This window comes from Pleurodeles waltl, chromosome 10 (genome assembly GCF_031143425.1).
Source record: "Pleurodeles waltl isolate 20211129_DDA chromosome 10, aPleWal1.hap1.20221129, whole genome shotgun sequence".
In the NCBI taxonomy this organism is placed as follows: Eukaryota; Metazoa; Chordata; class Amphibia; order Caudata; family Salamandridae; genus Pleurodeles; species Pleurodeles waltl.
In genome coordinates this window covers 599,536,675-599,558,469 of record NC_090449.1, presented here as the reverse complement: position 1 = coordinate 599,558,469, position 21,795 = coordinate 599,536,675, and the positions used below count along the sequence as shown (strand labels likewise).

The 21,795-nt window shown below is 44.4% G+C and overlaps 1 protein-coding gene across 2 annotated transcripts in view; it reads left to right on the top strand.

Annotated features, from left to right (window-relative positions):
* Positions 1-14,980, top strand: part of PLCD1 (phospholipase C delta 1) — a 325,967-nt gene extending 310,987 nt beyond the window's left edge. For both annotated transcript variants that reach the window (XM_069211057.1, XM_069211056.1), the window contains exons 14-15: positions 11,411-11,560; positions 13,016-14,980. In XM_069211057.1, the coding sequence (XP_069067158.1) occupies positions 11,411-11,560; positions 13,016-13,104 (239 nt within the window). In that variant the 3' untranslated portion in view covers positions 13,105-14,980. The remainder of the gene's footprint in view (positions 1-11,410; positions 11,561-13,015) is intronic.
* Positions 14,981-21,795: the final 6,815 nt, after the last annotated feature.

The window sequence follows — 21,795 nt, the reverse complement described above, 5'->3', positions numbered from 1 at the left end:
ACAGGACAAAAACACATGGAGGAAGAAGAGGAAGCCTTCTCCATCGAGGATTCGGACTCGGATGAGGTCGATCCTGAACAGACGCCGAAAACCGTGAGTAAGATGTCGATACACAAGACTCACGTAAAAACCACTAAAGCCCGGGGACGCCACCGCCAACAGGCCATGGCTTAACCCGAAAAATAGGTGACCGGGCATCGGCACCGAAAAAGGGCATGCATGTGTCGAAGTCATCCGACTCCGGTCGAGATACCGGCACAGAGCACACTCGACACCGGGTCAGAGCAGACTCGACCCGAGACACCGGGTCAGAGCAATCTCAGCACCGAGAGAGCGGCACCGAAACAAGTCGGCACCGAGAAATCAGTACGCCGAAGAGCAAGAAAGTGTCGTCGGAACCGAAAAAGGCAGCCGAAAAAGTTTTGATACCGAAACATCCGGCCTCGGAACCGAAAGCAAGTTCCTACACAGAGGAACAAGGCCTGTCTTCACAAATGCAGACACATAGATTTGGACAGGAACTGGAGACAATGGAGCCAGACTACACCCAAAGAAGGCTCCACATACAAAAAGAAACAGGGAAGATCAGTACTCTTCCTCCGATTCGAATGAAACTAAAACTTGCCTTCCAAGAGAAAGACAAGCAGCCACAGGCGAAGGTGGCTAAACAAGTAACCCCGCCACCATCTCCACAACGCTCTCCACAACCATCACCGGTAGCCACTCCACCAATGATGCAATCCCCAACTCATACAGGGATGAGTCAGGATGATCCAGACGCATGGGATCTTTATGATGCGCCAGTGTCAGATAACAGTCCCAACTGTTATCCAACTAGGCCGTCACCACCAGAAGATAGTACAGCCTACGCACAGGTGGTGTCAAGGGCAGCGGCGTTTCATAATGTCAGCCTGCATGCTGAGCCAATTGAAGACGACTTTCTATTTAATACACTGTCGTCCACACACAGCCAGTACCAGAGCCTCCCCATGCTACCTGGAATGCTAAAACACTCCAAACAAGTGTTTGAGGAGCCTGTGAAAGGAAGGGCCCTTACTCCAAGGGTGGAGAAGAAATATAAACCGCCACCAACAGACCCCGTGTACATCACACAACAGTTAACACCGGACTCTGTGGTAGTTGGGGCAGCTCGCAAGAGAGCAAACTCACACACTTCAGGAGATGCACCACCTCCAGACAAAGAGAGTTGTAAGTTCGACGCGGCAGGGAAAAGGGTGGCGGCACAGGCAGCAAACCAGTGGCGTATTGCCAACTCACAGGCTTTGTTGGCCAGATATGATAGGGCTCATTGGGACGAAATGCAACATTTTATAGAACATTTGCCCAAGGAGTTCCAAAAGAGAGCACAGCAAGTGGTGGAAGAAGGACAGAGTATCTCGAACAATCAGATACGGTCAGCAATGGATGCGGCAGACACAGCTGCTAGAACTGTAAACACAGCAGTAACAATATGGAGGCATGCATGGCTGCGTACATCAGGATTCAAGCCGGAAATACAACAAGCCGTGCTGAATATGCCATTTAACGGACAGCAGTTGTTTGGGCCGGAGGTGGACACTGCTATTGAAAAATTAAAAAGGACACTGATACAGCTAAAGCCATGGGCGCACTCTACTCCCCACAGAGCAGAGGCACATTTCGTAAAACACAATTTCGAGGGGGGTTTCGAGGACAAAGCACGGAACCCACAACCTCACAAACAAGGCCCACTTATCAGAGCCAATATCAGCGGGGAAGTTTTCGGGGACAATATAGAGGGGGACAATTCCAAAAGAGTAGAGGGAAGTTCCAAAGTCCCAAAACTCCACAATACAAGCAGTGACTTCGACATCACAAATCCCCGACACATAACACCTGTGGGGGGGAGACTAACCAAGTTCTACAAACAGTGGAAGGAAATAACAACAGACACTTGGGTCCTAGCAATTATCCCGCATGGTTATTGCATAGAATTTCTCAAATTCCCTCCAAATGTCCCACCGAAAACACACAATATGTCAAAACAACACATGAATCTTCTACAACTGGAGGTCCAGGCGTTGTTACAAAAAGATGCAATAGAACTGGTACCAATTCATCAGAGAGGAACAGGAGTTTACTCGCTGTACTTTCTCATACCCAAAAAGGACAAAACTCTAAGACCTATATTAGATCTCAGAACATTAAATATCTACATCAAATCAGATCACTTTCACATGGTGACACTGCAGGACGTAATCCCATTGCTCAAACAACAAGACTACATGACAACACTAGACTAAAGGATGCATACTTCCATATACCGATACATCCTTCACACAGAAAGTACTTAAGGTTTGTATTCCAAGGGGTACATTACCAATTCAAAGTCTTGCCATTCGGGATAACAACTGCGCCAAGAGTTTTTACAAAATGCCTGGCAGCAGTGGCTGCTCATATCAGAAGGCAGCAAATACATGTGTTCCCGTACCTAGACGATTGGTTAATCAAAACCAACACGCAAGAACGGTGTTCACAACACCCAAAGTACGTCATAGAAACCCTCCACAAACTAGGTTTCTCACTCAACTACAACAAGTCACACCTTCAGCCGTGTCAAACACAGCAATACTTAGGGGCGACAATCAACACAACAAAAGGGATTGCCACCCCAAGTCCACAAAGGGTACAGGCATTTCACAAGGTAATACAGGCCATGTACCCAAAACAAAAGATACAAGTCAAGATGGTGATGAAACTACTAGGCATGATGTCCTCATGCATAGCCATTGTCCCAAACGCAAGATTGCACATGCGGCCCTTACAACAGTGCCTAGCATCACAATGGTCACAGGCACAGGGTCAACTTCAAGATCTACTGTTGATAGACCGCCAAACATACACCTCGCTTCAATGGTGGAACAATATAAATTTAAACCAAGGGCGGCCTTTCCAAGACCCAGTGCCTCAATACCTAATAACGACAGATGCCTCCATGATAGGGTGGGGAGCACACCTCAACCAACACAGCATCCAAGGACAATGGGACACTCAGCAGAGACAGTCTCACATAAATCACTTAGAACTACTGGCAGTATTTCTAGCGTTGAAAGCATTTCAACCTATAATAAGCCACAAACACATTCTTGTCAAAACAGACAACATGACAACAATGTATTATCTGAACAAACAGGGAGGAACACACTCAACACAGTTGTGTCTCCTGGCACAGAGAATATGGCATTGGGTGATTCACAACCACATTTGCCTAATAGCACAGTTTATTCCAAGGATTCAGAATCAGTTAGCAGACAATCTCTCTCGGGATCACCAACAGATCCACGAATGGGAGATTCACCCCTGAATACTAAACACTTCCAAAGATGGGGAACACCACAAATAGACCTATTTGCAACAAAAGAAAACGCAAAATACCAAAACTTCGCATCCAGATACCCACAGGATCAGTCTCAGGGCAATGCGTTATGGATGAGTTGGTCAGGGATATTTGCATATGCTTTTCCCCCTCTCCCACTCCTTCCATATCTGGTAAACAAATTGAGTCAAAACAAACTCAAACTCATACTAATAGCACCAACTTGGGCGAGACAACCTTGGTACACAACACTACTAGACCTCTCAGTAGTACCTCATGTCAAACTACCAAACAGACCAGATCTGTTAACTCAACACAAACAACAGATCAGACACCCAAATCCAGCATCGCTGAATCTAGCAATTTGCCTCCTGAAGTCTTAGAATTCGGACATCTAGACCTCACACAGGAATGTATGGAGGTCATAAAACAAGCTAGGAAACCAACCACAAGCCATTGCTATGCAAATAAGTGGAAAAGATTTGTTTATTACTGCCATAATAAACAAATACAACCCTTACACACATCTGCTAAAGACATCGTCAGCTACCTACTGCACTTACAAAAGTCAAAGCTAGCTTTTTCATCCATTAAAATACATCTCACCGCAATTTCAGCTTATCTGCAAATTACGCACTCAACATCACTATTTAGGATCCCAGTCATAAAGGCTTTTATGGAGGGTCTGAAAAGAATTATCCCACCAAGGACGCCACCAGTTCCTTCGTGGAACCTTAACATTGTCTTAACACGGCTCATGGGTCCACCATTTGAACCCATGCACTCATGTGAGATACAATATTTAACATGGAAAGTAGCATTTCTAATTGCCATCACATCTCTAAGAAGAGTAAGTGAGATACAAGCATTTACCATACAAGAACCCTTTATTCAGATACACAAGCATAAGGTAGTTTTACGAACGAATCCTAAGTTCCTACCAAAAGTCATATCACTGTTCCACTTGAATCAAACAGTAGAACTACCAGTGTTCTTTCCTGAACCAGATTCTGTAGCTGAAAGAGCACTACATACATTAGACATCAAAAGAGCGTTAATGTACTATATTGACAGAACAAAACAAATTCGGAAAACAAAACAATTGTTCATTGCTTTCCAAAAACCTCATACAGGGAATCCAATATCCAAACAAGGCATTGCCAGATGGATAGTTAAATGCATTCAAACCTGTTATCTCAAAGCAAAAAGAGAACTGCCTATAACACCAAAGGCACACTCAACTAGAAAGAAAGGTGCTACCATGGCCTTTCTAGGAAACATTCCAATGACTGAAATATGTAAGGCAGCCACATGGTCTACGCCTCATACGTTTACCAAGCACTACTGCGTGGATGTGTTAACAGCACAACAAGCCACAGTAGGACAAGCAGTACTACGAACTTTGTTTCAAACAACTTCAACTCCTACAGGCTGAACCACCGCTTTTGGGGAGATAACTGCTTACTAGTCTATGCAAAGCATGTGTATCTGCAGCTACACATGCCATCGAACGGTGTACATCTGTTCGTGGCATGAGACGCTGCAGATTCACATGCGCCCGCCCGCCTCCCCGGGAGCCTGTAGCCGTTTGAAGTTGATCTTGAACATTTGTAAATTTGTAAATATATTGCTTTAAACCACATTCATATTTACTCCATTGCATGGGCACTATTACTATAATACACAACTCCTACCTCACCCTCTGTGGGGAAAACAATCTAAGATGGAGTCGACGCCCATGCGCAATGGAGCCGAAAGGCGAGGAGTCCCTCGATCTCGTGACTCGAAAAGACTTCTTCGAAGAAAAACAACTTGTAACACTCCAAGCCCAACACTAGATGGCGGGATGTGCAAAGCATGTGAATCTGCAGCGTCTCATGCCACGGACAGATGTACACTGGGTAAGTGACATTTTCCATATATATGTTCGGTGGCATGTGTAGCTGCAGATACACATACTGTGCACTGTTCCTGCCATCTAGTGTTGGGCTCGGAGTGTTACAAGTTGTTTTTCTTTGAAGAAGTCTTTTCGAGTCACGGGACAGAGTGACTCCTCCCTTTCTGCTCCATTGCGCATGGGCATCGACTCCATCTTAGATTGTTTTCTTTCCGCCATTGGGTTCGGACGTGTTCCTCTTCGCTCCGGTTATTCCATTCGGAAAAATTCATTAATCACCGAAAAAACATCGGTATTGTTTCTATCGTGACCTAGCTTCCATCGACACCTCGGCACCGGCAAAACACACCTTCGGTTGCCCTTTGGGGCACCCGTGCCCATCCTGGGCCTGGTCGGCCCGACCGCAAGAAGCGTCGAAGCCTCATGGACCAGACCCCGTTCCGATTCTGCCCTCGGTGCCACGCCAAGTACCCCTACACAGATCAACATCGGGTCTGTAATCTGTTTCTGTCACCGGAACACCGAGAGAATACTTGTGAGGCCTGCAGGTCCTTCTGTTCCAAGAAGACCATGAGGGATCAAAGGGCGAGACGACTGCAAATGGCGTCGGAGAGTACTGAACACCTCGACGTCAAGGAAGAGGAGATGGCCATCTCCATCCAAGGTTCCGATTTGGACGATTCCGAAGAAGACCGACCAACCACAGCAGGCCAGCACGTGAGTACGCCTGCCCTGACCCAAACCCAGAGTCAGTCCAAGACTAAACAAAAGGCCTCAGGACGCCACTGCCGGAAGGCCATGGCTTTACCCACAAGAGATCAAGCGGTGTCCAAGCAACGCCTTTGGCACCGAAAAAGGCCACATCTGCGCCATAGTCCTCGGACTCGAGCAAAGACACCATCTCCGGAAAAGCTCGTCATCGACTCGTCGAGTCGAAACCTCAAAAGAGTCTTTCGGATCCAAAGTCTACTATCAGCATGAGTATTTCGGTGCCGAAATAAACGGCTTCAGAGCTGAAAAAAGCCTCATATACTGAGGAACATGGACTTTCAAAACAGATGAAAGAAAGACACAGATTCGAGGAAGAACTTCAAATGGAGGAGTTTGATGAGACACAAACAAGGATACAGATCCACAAGGATACTGTAAAAATCCAAACAGCACCTCCTCTCAAATTTAAAAGGAAACTGTCTTTCCAAGGACGTTCGGACACTGAGCAGCCAAAGGCTAAAGTGCCCAGAGAGCAATCTCCGGAACGCCAGTTTTCCCCAGCACCTTCTCCTCTACATTCTCCTCAAAGAACTGTTTCTCCTCTTGCCACACCCACTGCACAGTCACCCACACACACTGTGCAGTCGCATCAAGATACAGACCCATGGGACCTCTATGATGACCCTGTGTTGGACAATAGCCCGGAGTGCTATCCTTCTTAGCCCTCTCCACCGGAAGATAGCACCTCCTACACACAGGTTTTGGCTAGGGCTGCTGCTTTCCACAATGTGAGCATGCACACCGAACCACTAGAGGACAACTTTCTTTTTAATACCTTGTCCTCCACGCATACATCTTACCAAAGTCTGCCCATGCTCCCAGGCATGCTTAAACATGCCCAACAGATTTTTCAGGAGCCCGTGAAGGGAAGACCCATAACACCAAGGGTGGAGAAGAAATACAAACCGTCAACGTCAGACCCAGTTTTTATCACCCAGCAGCTGCCCCCAGACTCAGTAGTGGACTTCACAGCGTGGAAGAGAGACAACTCACAGTCATCTGGAGATGCACCCCCTCCAGATAAGGAGAGTAAAAAGTTTGACGCGGCAGGAAAGAGGGTAGCGTCACAAGCTGCCAATCAGTGGCACATAGCAAACTCTCAGGCCCTCCTCGCAAGATATGACAGAGCTCATTGGGACGAGATGAGCGACATCATCCAACATCTCCCCTAGGAATACCAGAAGTGAGCTCAGCAAGTGGTAGAGGAGGGACAGGCGATAACCAATAATCAAATAAGATCTGCATTAGATTCAGCCGATACTGCTGCAAGAACAGTAAACACTGCAGTGACAATTAGACGCCATGCATGGCTTAGATCCTCAGGTTTCAAACCAGAGATTCAACAGGCTGTCCTCAACATGCCATTCAACCAGCAACAGCTACTTGGCACACAAGTGGACACAGCCATTGAAAAGATGAAAAAGGACACTGATACAGCCAAAGCGATGGGAGCGCTTTACTCATTCCAATACAGAGGGACATTTAGAAAACCGCAGTATAGGGGAGGTTTTAGACCACAATCATCAGAACCATCCACCTCACAAAGCCCTCATACCAATCACAGTATCAAAGAGGGGGTTTCGCGGGTCCTTCAGAGGACAATTTCGAAAGGCCAGGGGAAAATTCCAACCTACAAAGCAAGCCACTAACACCAAGCTGTGACTTTGCCATCCCCTTCCCCCAACACACATCCCCTGTGAGAGGAAGACTGGAAATGTTCCACAATCAATGGTCAAACATAACAACGGACACATGGGTACTATCAATTATCCAACATGGTTACTGCATAGAATTCACACATTTTCCTCCAGATATTCCCTCCAAAAGCGCACAAACTATTGTCGCAACATCTAACATTGTTACAAACAGAGGTGCAGGCACTTTTAACAAAACAGGCCATAGAACTATTACCTCATCAACAAAAAGGAACAGGGGTCTATTCCCTGTACTTCCTTATTCCCAAAAAGGACAAAACACGAAGACCAATATTAGATCTCAGGACTCCCAACCTACACATCAAATCAGAACACTTCCACATGGTGACACTACAAGATGTAGTCCCATTACTAAAACAGGGAGAATACATGTCAACACTCGACCTGAAAGATGCGTATTTTCATATACCCATCCATCCATCTCACAGAAAATACCTCAGGTTTGTTAAACAAGGAAAACATGACCAATTCAAAGTATTACCCTTCGGGATAACAACAGCCCCAGAGTATTTACAAAATGCCTTGCCATGGTAGCGGCATACATAATGAGACAACACATGCATTTATTCCCATATCTCGATGATTGGCTAATAAAGGCCAACACGCAACAGCAGTGTCAACATCACACATGTTACGTAACAGATACCATACACACACTAGTTTTTTTTTATAAATTACCAAAAATCACACTTGCAACCATCCCAAATCCAGCAATACTTGGAGCTACACTCAACACTAAAAAAGCGATTGAAAGTCCAAGGCCACAAAGGGTACAATCATTCCACACCATGGTACCAAAAATAAAACCAAATCAGCATTACACAGTCAGATTAGTGATGAAACTGCTAGGCATGATGGTATCATGCATCGCAATTGTCCCAAACGCACGGTTACTCATGCGGCCCTTACAGCAGTGCCTTGCAAAACAATGGTTGCAGGCACAGGGTCACCTCCAAGATCTAGTGTTGATAGACTGCCAAAAACACTATTCGCTTCAGTGGTGGAAACCCATAAATTTAAACAAAGGGCGGCCTTTTCAAGACCCTGTGCCTCACGCCATTCCCACAACAGATGCATCAATGATTGGGTGGGGAGCACACCTCAACAATCACAATATACAAGGACAATGGGACAACAAGCAAAAACAGCTACACATAAATCACTTAGAGCTGCTAGCAGTCTTTCTAGCACTAAAAGCTTTTCAACCTCTTCTAGCTCATAAACACATTCTTGTCAAAATAGACAATGTACTACTTAAATAGGGGGGAACACACTCATCACAACTTTGCCTTGTAGCACAAAAAATTTGGCATTGGGCAATTCACAACAATATTCGCCTAGTAGCGCAATACATCCCAGGCATTCACAATCAATTAGCGGACAATCTCAGTCGGGATCACCAGCAAACTCACATGTGGGAAATACATCCCCAGGTACTACAAAACTACTTTCGCCAGTGGGGGAAACCAGACCTAGATCTGTTCGCCACAAACCAAAACGCAAAATGCCAAAACTTTGCGTCCAGGTACCCACACCCTCAGTCCAAGGGCAATGCTCTATGGATCAATTGGTCAGGGATACTTGCTTACGCTTTTCCCCCTCTCCCACTCATTCCTTTTCTAGGCAACAAACTGCGTCAAAACAAACTCAAACTAATACTTATAGCACCAACGTGGGTACGCCAACCATGGTACACCACACTGTTGGCCGTCCCAGTAGTACCTCACATCAAACTTCCAAACAGACCAGACCTGTTAACGCAACACAAAAAACAGATCAGACACCCCAATCCAGCAATGCTCAATCTAGCAATCTGGCTCCTGAAGTCTTAGAGTTTGGCTATCTACATCTTACAAACGAGTGTATGGAGGTCATTAAACAGGCAAGAAAACCTACCACCAGGCATTGTTATGCTAACAAATAGAAAAGATTGGTCTTCTACTGCCAAGCAAAACACATCACACCGTTGGATGCGTCCATACAGGACATCGTAGGTTATTTACTACATCTACAAAAAGCAAATCATGCCTTCTCATCCATCAAAATACACCTTACTGCAATTTCGGCTTATTTGCAAATTAAACACACAAAATCCTTATTTAGAATACCAGTCATTAAAGCCTTCATGGAAGGACTAAAGCGGATCATACCTCCAAGAACTCCACCGGTACCCTCGTGGAATCTTAATATTGTACTTACACGACTCATGGGTCCACCTTTTGAACCAATGCATTCTTGTCAGATCCAATTCTTAACTTAGAAAGTGACATTTCTAGGAGCTATCACTTAATTACGAAGAATTAGTGAAATACAGGCTTTCTCTATTGAAGAACCCTTTATACAGGTACACAAACATAAAGTTGTTCTCCGCACAAACCCAAAATTTCTACCAAAAGTCATTTCACCGTTTCATTTAAACCAAACAGTGGAACTCCCAGTCTTCTTCCCACAGCCAGACTCAGTGGCAGAAAGAGCACTGCATACATTAGATATAAAAAGAGCTCGAATGTACTATATAGACAGAACAAAACCATTTCGTAAAACTAAACAGTTGTTCATTGCATTCCAGAAACCACATGCTATTAACCCTATATCCAAACAAGGCATAGCTAGATGGATAGTTAAATGTATACAAACTTGTTACCTAAAATCTAAAAGACAACTAGTCATTACACCAAAGTCACACTCCACTAGAAAGAAAGGAGCATACCAATGACAGAGATTTGTAAGGCAGCCACTTGGTCCACACCTCATACTTTTACCAAACACTATTGTGTAGATGTGTTAGCAACACAACAAGCCACAGTAGGACAGGCTGTACTAAGAACATTATTTCAAACAACTTCAACTCCTACAGCCTGATCACCGCTTTAGGGAGGATTACTGCTTTGTAGTCTATGCACAGCATGTGTATCTGCAGCTACACATGCCACAGAACGGGAAATGTCACTTACCCAATGTACATCTGTTCGTGGCATGTTCCGCTGCAGATTCACATGTGCCCTCCCACCTCCCCGGAGCCTGTAGCCGTTTAAGTTGCAATTAGAAATTGTACATATGTAAATAAACATTCCTTTACCTCAAACTTTGTACATAAATATCTATTCCATTGCATGGACGTCTTTGCTATTCTCAATATACCACTCCTACCTCACCCTCTGCGGGAAAACAATCTAAGATGGAGTCGATGCCCATGCGCATCGGAGCCGAAAGGGAGGAGTCACTGGGTCCTGTGACTCAAAAAGACTTCTTTGAAGAAAAACAACTTGTAACACTCTGAGCCCAACACTAGTTGGCAGGAACAGTGCACAGCATGTGAATCTGCAGCGGAACATGCCACGAACAGATGTACACTGGGTAAGTGACATTTTCCATACATATACATTTCTACACTCTTTACTTCACCCTCCTGCAGGAAAACAGTCTAACAAAAGATTCGATGCCTATGCGCACTGTCACCGAGAGGAGGAGAAACTTGTTCTTGTGACTCGAAAACCTTCTTGGAAAAAAAACAACTTGTAACACTCCGAGCCCAACACTAGATGGCCGACTTATGCAAAGCATGTGAATCTGCAGCAGTACATGCCAAGAACAGATGTCTGCTGGGTAAGTAACATTTTCCACATATATGTATATACTTATTAAGCTTTCCTCGTTCCATCTTTCTTGCAGGTTTTAACCCGATGTGGAATGAACAGTTCCTCTTCGAGATTGATGTACCGGATCTAGCTATAGTGCGATTTGTAGTAGAAGACTATGATTCATCATCGAGAAATGATTTTGTTGGACAATTCACAGTGCCCCTTACATCGCTGAAGCCAGGTAAATGTACTTGAAAGAGTGAGAGAGGAGGCCGACTAACTTATCAAAAACCCAACCTAACTTTATTGATTACTAGATAGCTAGGCCACTGATTACCATTTACTACTGACTCTGTACACCACAGAATGTGCATATTCCACAGATAGAAATATATAATCATATTTGTAGACAGATTGTGTGAAGCCATTCTGCAACCACATGTGTGATGTTTGTACAAAAACCTTAGCCTCCTATTACATAATTTGATAGGGGGTCCAACACCCATGTGCCTTCATTAGCCACACACAACCAGTTATTGGACAGTGTATTTATGTAACGTCTTTGCCAATAGACCATGTTGTGCAAAAATATGAAAACGCCAAACTTCAGAATTTATACCTACATTTTAGCTCTTAATCCAGTAGTATAACACAGAATGATGGGTCTGCCTATTGCAAAATGTTGTGGTGGTCCAGCATCTTGCATGCATGGTTAACTGGAGCCCGTTCTGTGTGGTGTTGTGCTCCATGGGCTGAAAGGTCCGGTGTTACTCCCCTCTTACCGTTATTATTGTTCCTCGCTAATTCAATAAGAGAAGAAGTATATTCCAATGCAACCATCTCCACTTCATGGGACTTTACTCGCATAGCTTGTATGTCTACTAACATCGTGGCTAAAGCACATAGAAGGCTAAGAGAATTCTGCATACATGTCAAATAGATTTGGGTGAACTCCCAGTTTCACTAGTGTTGCTGCAGAAATAAAATCTCACTTGGCAGGCAACATTTAGCACCAGGAAAATACCCTCTGTTAAAAATTCCACCTCCTTCAGGAATCCACACCCTTTAGGCACACATTATAAGGATACTTAAATGTAAGCAATGTGTGTTAAGTAACTTGCATAATTCATTTTAAAGTTGCCTGTTTTTTAGAAACTTAGACATAACTTTTGTGTATCACTAAATGATTTTGCTTACCTAAATTCAACCTAGCCCGCAAACAATTTTCACTTAGCACACGAATATCTTGCACTCATGAACAAACCAGTGTACACGTGATCACCTCGGGAGGGCATTTCAGTAAAAGCCTGAGAAAAGGTGGAACTAGACAGGAAATAAGAGAATGTCTCTGACGTACAGGGAGGAAACTCCCTGCGTGCAGAGACGTTTCTGTTTTGTTCTGTGGAGAGCACCCCTGCTTAGCAGTCCGCTAAAGCATGGTGGCCTCCCGGCCTGCAGGTTTTTTTTTGCCAACAGTGCATATGTGGTGGCGTCCTCTGGCAAATCCCCCCTGCTCTCTGGTGGGCTTGTAGACTGAGGGATGGGGTCTGTATGACCGCAATTTTTTGGAGAAGGCAAGAAAAGTAATGCCATTGATAGTACCTTTTGATATTATAGTGTTTTACCCAAATTGTCCCTGTGGCAGGAGCTGTAGTATGAAGTGTAATCTTTATTTGTGTCTTCTCTTTCCTTCAAGGCTACCGACACATCCATCTGCTGAACAGGAACGGAGATCAGTACGCTGCTGCCACCCTCTTTGTGCACACAATGCTCATGGACTCCTGAGGAAGCTTCACACTAACCAAGTTGGCCATTTCTGCTGCTGACCAAAACAGACATTAACACCTGTTCATTTTCTTCTGGGAATTCATTTTAATTTGTCGGACCATAATTTCCTACTGTAAAATGTATTTTAATTAATTGTTTGAATATTTTTATCCTCAAGAGTATTTTAATGATACGTTCATGGGTATTTTTTTTATACAGGTACTGTAATGTTTTAATGTATTTTACCTTCTTATGGGCCTAAGTTAGCAGAACACACTGGTGAAGAAAAGTGAGAAGTAGCAAGAGCTATGTCTGAGGCAAAGTGATCGCTACCAGTGTCAGAGACTTCATAAATGGTGAACTAAAAAAGCACAGCCATTACATCAGCTGACACTGCGGTATTAAATCAAAGGTTAGTCTGGCCCGGGATTAGTTGAACGAGAGCCTCAGTGAGTATTATGTCATCAGTGTGTTCTACAGCACTGACCTGTAGTCACTGCAGCCTGTTGTATCCACAGCTCCCTTTTTAAGTTGCCTCAACAGACTTCACTTCGTCTCACTGCTGAACACCAGACTGCATTATAGTAGGGCAACGCGGATTGTCTGATGCAGACTTGATAGTGAAAGACGCGTGTGTTGCAGTTTATTCTTGTATAAATGTGTGTGTAAGAAAGTGGGAAGGCACTACGCATTTTAATGAACATTTTTAATGAAAATATGTACTGACATGATTTTATTATTTTAAGTAACTATTAGTAGGGGCTGCAGAAGAGCACCAATACAGTCCCTGTTACGCGAACAGATTTTGTTTTAATGAATGAGAATTGCTTTGAAATTGTATGAAGGACTGTCCTGGGTTCCCAGGCCCACTTCTTTGTCTAGTGGTCCGTATGGTGTACCAAGAGAACCAGGAGCAATGAATACATACGTATGAGATCATTTTCCCTGCAATTTTTTTAGATACGTAGGTCGTTTATGAGAGTGTAGCATGCTTCGCTCGAATATGTATATGTAACACATGTCTCATCTACCACAAAGCTGAACAAAGATACTGGCTATATGTGTGGCGAGTGTAGTAAATCCGTTGTTTAACTGTGCAGTTGATGAATATGCTTGCTCACAGGTTAAAGGTTCCTTTTCTGCCATTACCATCTCACATTTTTCCAGATCTTGCAGGAAAAGCTAATACATTTTAACTGTGTGCCAAACCAGGATATGCATTATTACCTATCGACTTGTCTATCTGCCTTTTCTATTTTCTCTCTATTTCTCCTTAATCACCTCTCCATCTCTCAATCTCATGATTCTCTGCTTTATCTCTGGAATTATTTGTTTATACATTTATCGTTTATAGTTCCATCTCTGTGTGTCTCTCTTTTTGCTGTTCACTTGCTGTACCATTGTGATGCTCAGGCTCTTTATCCCTTTATCTTTCTCGACCAAAAGAACTCTGTTTCCACCCATAACCTGCATAAGCCATCATTTCAGCATTAAGTTATTGTTCTGAATTTGGCTATTAAATATCAACATGTTATTTATATAGAGGCTACGGTTTTATGATGCTTAGAAGAGTCTAACTATCATTTTATAGGAACCATCATTTTTAGCTGTCTTTGCAAAAGCACAGTTTATAGCATCCCTGAAGTTTATATAGTCACCATTAATAACAGTAATCTTCTTTGACAACAATTTTGTAACATATAGGATTGGATAGCATTATTTCTGTCTCATGATATTCTATTTTTATAAGTGGATGTTTACAAGGGACTAATGTGAAGGCACCATTATAGACTGTTAAACGAATCAATGTTTGTGAGACTGTCTATTGACTGACCAGTCATTGCTTTCTTGTCCTAAATATAGTAATAAAATGTGATGATGCTGAACAGAAACACTTATTGTATTGTAATCGTATTTATATAGCGCTTACTACCCCTGACTAGGCGTCGAAGCGCTTTTCGGTGAGTAGCACGCTACTGTGGAACCCAACAAGAATTAGTGATGGATTAGTATCGGGAAATAATGAGTACAGTTTTAGTAGTACTATGAGTTAATTTGAGCCGTGGATGAGAGTTTGTTAGTTAGATTGACTGGAGTAATGGAGGGATGGAGGAGGAAAGAAATCCAGAAGTGTTAATTCTGAGTAAATCCTTAATTTACTCAACCCAAAGGCTTGGGATGAGTAAAGGGGGATGTAGGAGGGAAGAGTATGTGGATTGGTTAGGGAGAGCATAGTAGCAGGGTGAGATAAATGCAGGAGAATTTAGTATTATGTGTCATATGCATAGTGCATTGCTTATTTCTCAGTGTTATTGTTTTCTTTCCGTCATTGGGTTCGGACGTGTTCCTCTTCGCTCCGTATTTCGAATCGGGAAAGTTAGTTAAATATCGAAAATTCGACGGTATTGTTCGCGCTCGGTACCGGTTTAGTGTTAGCGTATCGACACCGATAGTAGAAGCGCTCCAGCGGCCCTTCGGGGCTTCCGCTCTTCAGCGGGGCCTGGTCGGCCCGACCGCATCCATCGACGAAACTAATGGACCGGACCCCCTTCCGCTTCTGTCCGAAGTGCCACTCGAAGTATTCTTGCATGGTTGAATTCAAAGTTATTCATATTGAGGGTGGTCAGTGTGGTGTGGCTGATGTGAGTGCCTATTAGCCCCCTATAAAATCCTTCAGAATCTGGCTTAAAGAATATATATTTGCTTGCAGGGGCAGAATATTATACAACTTTGAGAAAGTCTAATACTTTTGAAGAGTGTACTCAGACCACTTCCATCTCTGCAACAACTATAACTACCACAAGAGGGTGACTAAGGTCAGTGCCTGTCGCAAGTAGATATGCTGACATGTCTGTCAGCTCTCTGTGTGCAGGAGCAATGCTGGCTCCCGCAAAAGGACAATAGTCAGCTTTGACCGCAGGGACCTTGAGGCTCCCCCGTGGTCTCCGATGATGCACACTAGGTGGCCTATGTGGGGCCAGGGAAACCGGGTGCTAGTGGCCCAGGCCCCGGGGAATGGGGTCCCTAGGGCCGTAAGTGGCAAGGGAAAGGACCGCACATTCCTCCCTTCCACTTTAAATAATGTATTTGGCCACAGAGAGGTAGTCCCCGGGGCTTGGGGAGTCAGTGCATCCTCCAAATACATTTTTAGTTAGCCCTGGGGAGGTGGTGGTCCCCAGGGCCTATGTAAGCCTCAGGAGGGGGGTCCGTGCAGCCCCCCCTCCATTTGTATATTTTACTTCCCAGGGAGGTGGTATCCCCTGGGGTCAATGAGTCATTGGAGGGTGGGGGTCCACGCAGCCCTCTTCCTAATAACAACAAAGCCCCGGGGGAGTGGTGGTCCATGAGGCTCATAAGAGCCTGAGGAAGGGGGCCCCATGCCCCCCTCCTTTACTTTTTTGTATGTATTGGCATGTCCCAAGGACCTGGCCCACCAGGAGGCTTTGTTAAAAACAAGCACAGAAGCATGCGCATGGTTCTTTTAAAAAAAAGTTTTACTGTGAAATTATGAATCTGCCGCAAATTTGTGGCAAAATATTTTTTTTAAATGCTTTTTAGCCTTGGCTGGGTCCAAGGGGAACCCCCAGTACCGAGGCTAGAGATTCAGGGTATTTCTACCATGCCCCCTATTGTTTGCTAAGGCTGTGCATATCGCAGGATTGGCTGCTTAATGGGGTGTTGGCCCCAGGGCCTGGTGGCAGGTTAGGTGCTGCAGCCAACCCCGCCTCGCACGGCTGTATGCTGTGAGTGGCACGGGGGTTGGTTGCTTATAGGGGTAGACTGCAGCCAGGCCCTGCAGCCAACTGGCGCAGGGTTTTGAGCATATGGGGGGTTGGCCACAGGGCTTGGCTGCAGGTCAAACCTTGCGACCAACCCCAGCCGCACACGATCATCAGTGGTTGGATTAACATAAAGCAATTAAAATTACTTAACGTCTAAAAAAATATAGAAATTCACTGAAAAAACAGGTTACAGGGATGTTATAGTTAGGAAATAGAATTTGAAAAAACATAGAAATTCCCCAGTTATAGTTATGGTCAGCTCAAGTAACTATAACTCGTGCCCTAAGGTAACTATAACTCACATCCTCGCCATGCACTGCTAATTACCCCATATTTTACATCACATCATGAGATCTTTGATGACATAATTCATTATATCAATGTAACAATTGCAGGAAAATGATTGAATAGAAAAATCTGCTTGATGGAGGAGCGAGTTATAGTTATCTTACCAAACCCCTGGGACCTGGCCAAGCACAGTAGAGGGCTCAGTTTTCCAGGTCAGGCTCCAACTATGTCCTGAGGGCCCAAACCCATGATAAGCCTGGACCATAGTATCATGTAACATAGGGCCAGATTTAAGAGAAGTGGTGCTGCACCCAGTGCAGCACCACTTTACTTGGGTCCCCTACCCCCCTAACACTTTCATGTGTGCAACATATCTAAGAGATGGCGCACCGTGTTAGTAGTTAGGGAACTAGCGTCAAAACGCTAGTTTGGTGCTTTGCAGGATTAGCCTCCAAAATGTTGACTCTAATCCTGCAAAGCCCATTGAGGCCCATTGCGAACTATGGTGTGCCTACTTTTAACACCTGCTCTGAGCAGACGTTAAAAGTACCCAAACAATTCTGCAAAGAAATCTCTTAAATTTCCTTGCGCCATTTTTTCGGCCCCCCTAACGGGGTAACGCCCCCCTTGCGTACATTATGTCTGGCACAACCATAACGTGGCGTAAGGGGTTACAAAGTGGCATAATGCATGCATTGTGCCACTTTCTAAATTTGGGTCAGTGATTTTGGCCTCGGGCAACATTAGCGTAAAAAAAATTATGCTAATGTGGTGCAAGGAGAAGCTAGGGGCTCTTAAATCTTCCCCATAGTGTTTACACCCCCTTCAGTCAGGAGCACGGCGGTGGCCAGCAATAGAAAAAAGTGGTGTGATATATATATATATATATATATATATATATATATATATGTTCGATGGCATGTGTAGCTGCAGATACACATGCTGTGCATTATCCTGCCATCTAGTGTTGAGCTCGGAGTGTTACAAGTTGTTTTTCTTCGAAGAAGTCTTTTCGAGTCATGAGACCGAGGGACTCCTCCCTTTCGGCTCCATTGCGCATGGGCGTCGACTCCATCTTAGATTGTTTTCTTTCCGTCATCGGGATCGGACGTGTTCCTCTTCGCTCCGTATTTCGAATCGGGAAAGTTAGTTAAATATCGGAAAATTCAACGGTATTGTTCGCGCTCGGTACCGGTTTAGTGTTAGCGTATCGACACCGATAGTAGAAGCGCTCCAGCGGCCCTTCGGGGCTTCCGCTCTTCAGCAGGGCCTGGTCAGCCCGACCGCATCCATCGACGAAACTAATGGACCGGACCCCCTTCCGCTTCTGTCCGAAGTGCCACTCGAAGTATCCTTATACAGACCAACACTTGGTCTGTAATCTGTATCTATCACCAGAACACAGGTAGGATACTTGTGAGGCCTGTCGGGTGTTTTGATCTAAAAAGACCCTATGGGATCGAAGAGCCAGAAGACTACAAATGGCGTCGACACCGAGAGAACAACTCGACGTCGAAGAGAAGGAAAGAATTTCCATCCAGGGGACGGACTCAGGCGATTCCGAAAGTGAGCGACCCACGACGATGAAGAAAACAGTGAGTAAAACTGCCCCATCCAAGACTCACACAAAGATCGTTAAGGCCAAGGGGATGCCACCGCCAGCAGGCCATGGCTTAACCCATCAAAAAGACGGTGACCCAACATCGGCACCGAAAAAGGCCAAAGACTTGCCGAAGACATCCGACTCCGGTTGAGATTCAGGCACCGAACGATCTCAACACCAAGAGTTCGACTCACCCAAGGTGAGAAAAGTAACGTCGGAACCGAAAAAGACTTTATCGGAAGCATTGGTACCAAAAAAAGCGTCTTTGGAGCCAAAAAGAAGCTCTTACACAGAAGAGCAAGGACTTTCCAGCCAAATGCATGAACACAGAAATAAGTATGGGGGAACCAGACCATACCCAAAGGAGGTTGCATATCCAGAAAGAGACTGGAAAAATACAAACTCTTCCTCCAATTAAAACCAAAAGAAAGCTGGCATTTCATGAGTCAGAAATGCAGCCGAAGGCAAAGGTGGCAAGAGATAAAACCCCACCACCCAGGTTTTTTCCACAACCTTCTCCACTACACTCACCACAGCTGTCCCCGGTAACAGCACCTCCAATGCAGTCACCTACTCATACAGGGATGACACAGGATGATCCGGATGCATGGGACTTATATGATGCTCCAGTATCAGACAACAGGCCAGATTTTTACCCAACAAGGCCGTCACCTCCAGAGGACAGTACTGCATATACGCAGGTACTATCAAAAGCAGCTACATTCCACAATGTAGCAATGCATTCAGAGCCAATAGAGGATGATTTCCTATTCAGCACCTTGGCATCCACCCACACTTCATACCAGAGTCTGCCAATGCTCCCAGGCATGCTCAAGCATGCAAAACAGGTCTTCCAAGACCCAGTTAAAGGAAGGGCCTAGGGTGGAGAAAAAATACAAACCTCCCCCAACGGACCCAGTGTTTATAACACAGCAGCTTACACCCGGTGGTTGTAGGAGCAGCAAGAAAGAGGGCAAACTCTCAATCATCAGGAGACGCACCACTGCCTGACAAAGAGAGTAGGAAGTTTAATGCAGCGGGCAAACGTGTGGCAGCACAGGCAGCCAATCAATGGCGAATCGCAAACTCACAAGCCCTGCTGGTTTGCTACGACAGGGCACACTGGGACGAGATGCAATACATTATACAGCACTTGCCCAAAGAACACCAAAAACGTGCCCAACAGGTTGTGGAAGAAGGACAAGCAATATCCAACAACCAAATAAGGTCTGCATTACACTCGGCAGACACAGGAGCACGAACAGTCAACACTGCTGTAGACCTATTCGCAACAAAAGAAAATGCAAAATGCCAATACTTTGCGTCCAGGTACCCACACCCTCAATCCAAGGGCAATGCGTTATGGATCAGTTGGTCAGGGATATTTGCTTACGCTTTTCCCCCTCTCCCACTCATTCCTTATCTGGTAAACAAACTAAGTCAAAACAAACTCAAACTAATTCTCATAGCACCAACCTGGGCTCGCCAACCATGGTACACAACACTGCTGGACCTATCTGTAGTACCTCACATCAAATTACCAAACAGGCCAGATCTGTTAACTCAATACAAACAACAGATCAGACACCCGAATCCAGCATCGCTCAATCTAGCAATCTGGCTCCTGAAGTCTTAGAATTTGGGCACTTAGACCTTACACAAGAATGTATGGGGGGTCATTAAACAAGCTAGAAAACCTACTACAAGACATTGTTATGCAAACAAATGGAATCTTTTTTTTCATTATTGCCACAATAATCAAATTCAACCACTATATGCTTCCGCAAAGGACATTGTAAGCTAATTATTACACTTACAAAAGTCTAAGCTAGCATTCTCTTCAATTAAAATACATCTCACAGCAATATCTGCCTATCTGCAGATTACACATTCAGCATCGCTTTTTAGAATCCCAGTCATAAAAGCATTTATGGAGGGATTAAAAAGAATCATACCCCCGAGAACACCACCAGTACCTTCGTGGAACCTTAATATTGTATTAACACGACTCATGGGACCACCATTTGAACCCATGCACTCTTGTGAAATGCAATACTTAACTTGGAAAGTAGCCTTTCTAATAGCTATCACATCACTTAGAAGAGTAAGTGAGATTCAAGCATTTACTATACAAGAACCCTTTATACAAATACATAAACATAAAGTGGTTCTCCGTACAAATCCCAAATTCCTACCAAAGGTTATATCACCATTCCACCTAAACCAAATAGTGGAACTCCCAGTCTTCTTTCCACAACCAGACTCAGTAGCTGAAAGAGCCTTACATACACTAGACATAAAAAGAGCACTAATGTATTACATTGACAGAACAAAACAATTTCGTAAAACAAAACAATTGTTCGTAGCCTTCCAAAAACCTAATGCAGGTAATCCTATATCCAAACAAGGCATTGCCAGATGGATAGTAAAATGTATTCAAACTTGCTATATTAAAGCAAAAAGAGCTTTACCTATTGCATCAAGAGCACATTCCACTAGGAAAAAAGGCGCCACAATGGCTTTTCTGGGAAATATACCTATGACAGAAATTTGTAAGGCAGCCACCTGGTCTACGCCTCATACATTCACGAAGCATTACGGTGTAGATGTGCTAACAACACAACAAGCCACAGTAGGACAGGCTGTATTAAGAACAATATTTCAAACAATTTCAACTCCTACAGGCTAAGCCACCGTTTTTGGGGAGATTACTGCTTTTTAGTCTATGCACAGCATGTGTATCTGCAGCTACACATGCCATCAAACGGAAAATGTCACTTACCCAGTGTACATCTGTTCGTGGCATGAGAAGCTGCAGATTCACATGCGCCCTCCCACCTCCCCGGGTGCCTGTAGCCGTTAGAAGTTGGATAAAAACTGTAAATTTGTAAATAAATATTATTTTAATACACATTATGTACATACATACCTACTCCATTGCATGGGCACATTTAGTATATTCACAACTCCTACCTCACCCTCTGCGGGAAAAACAATCTAATATGGAGTCGACGCCCATGCGCAATGGAGCCGAAA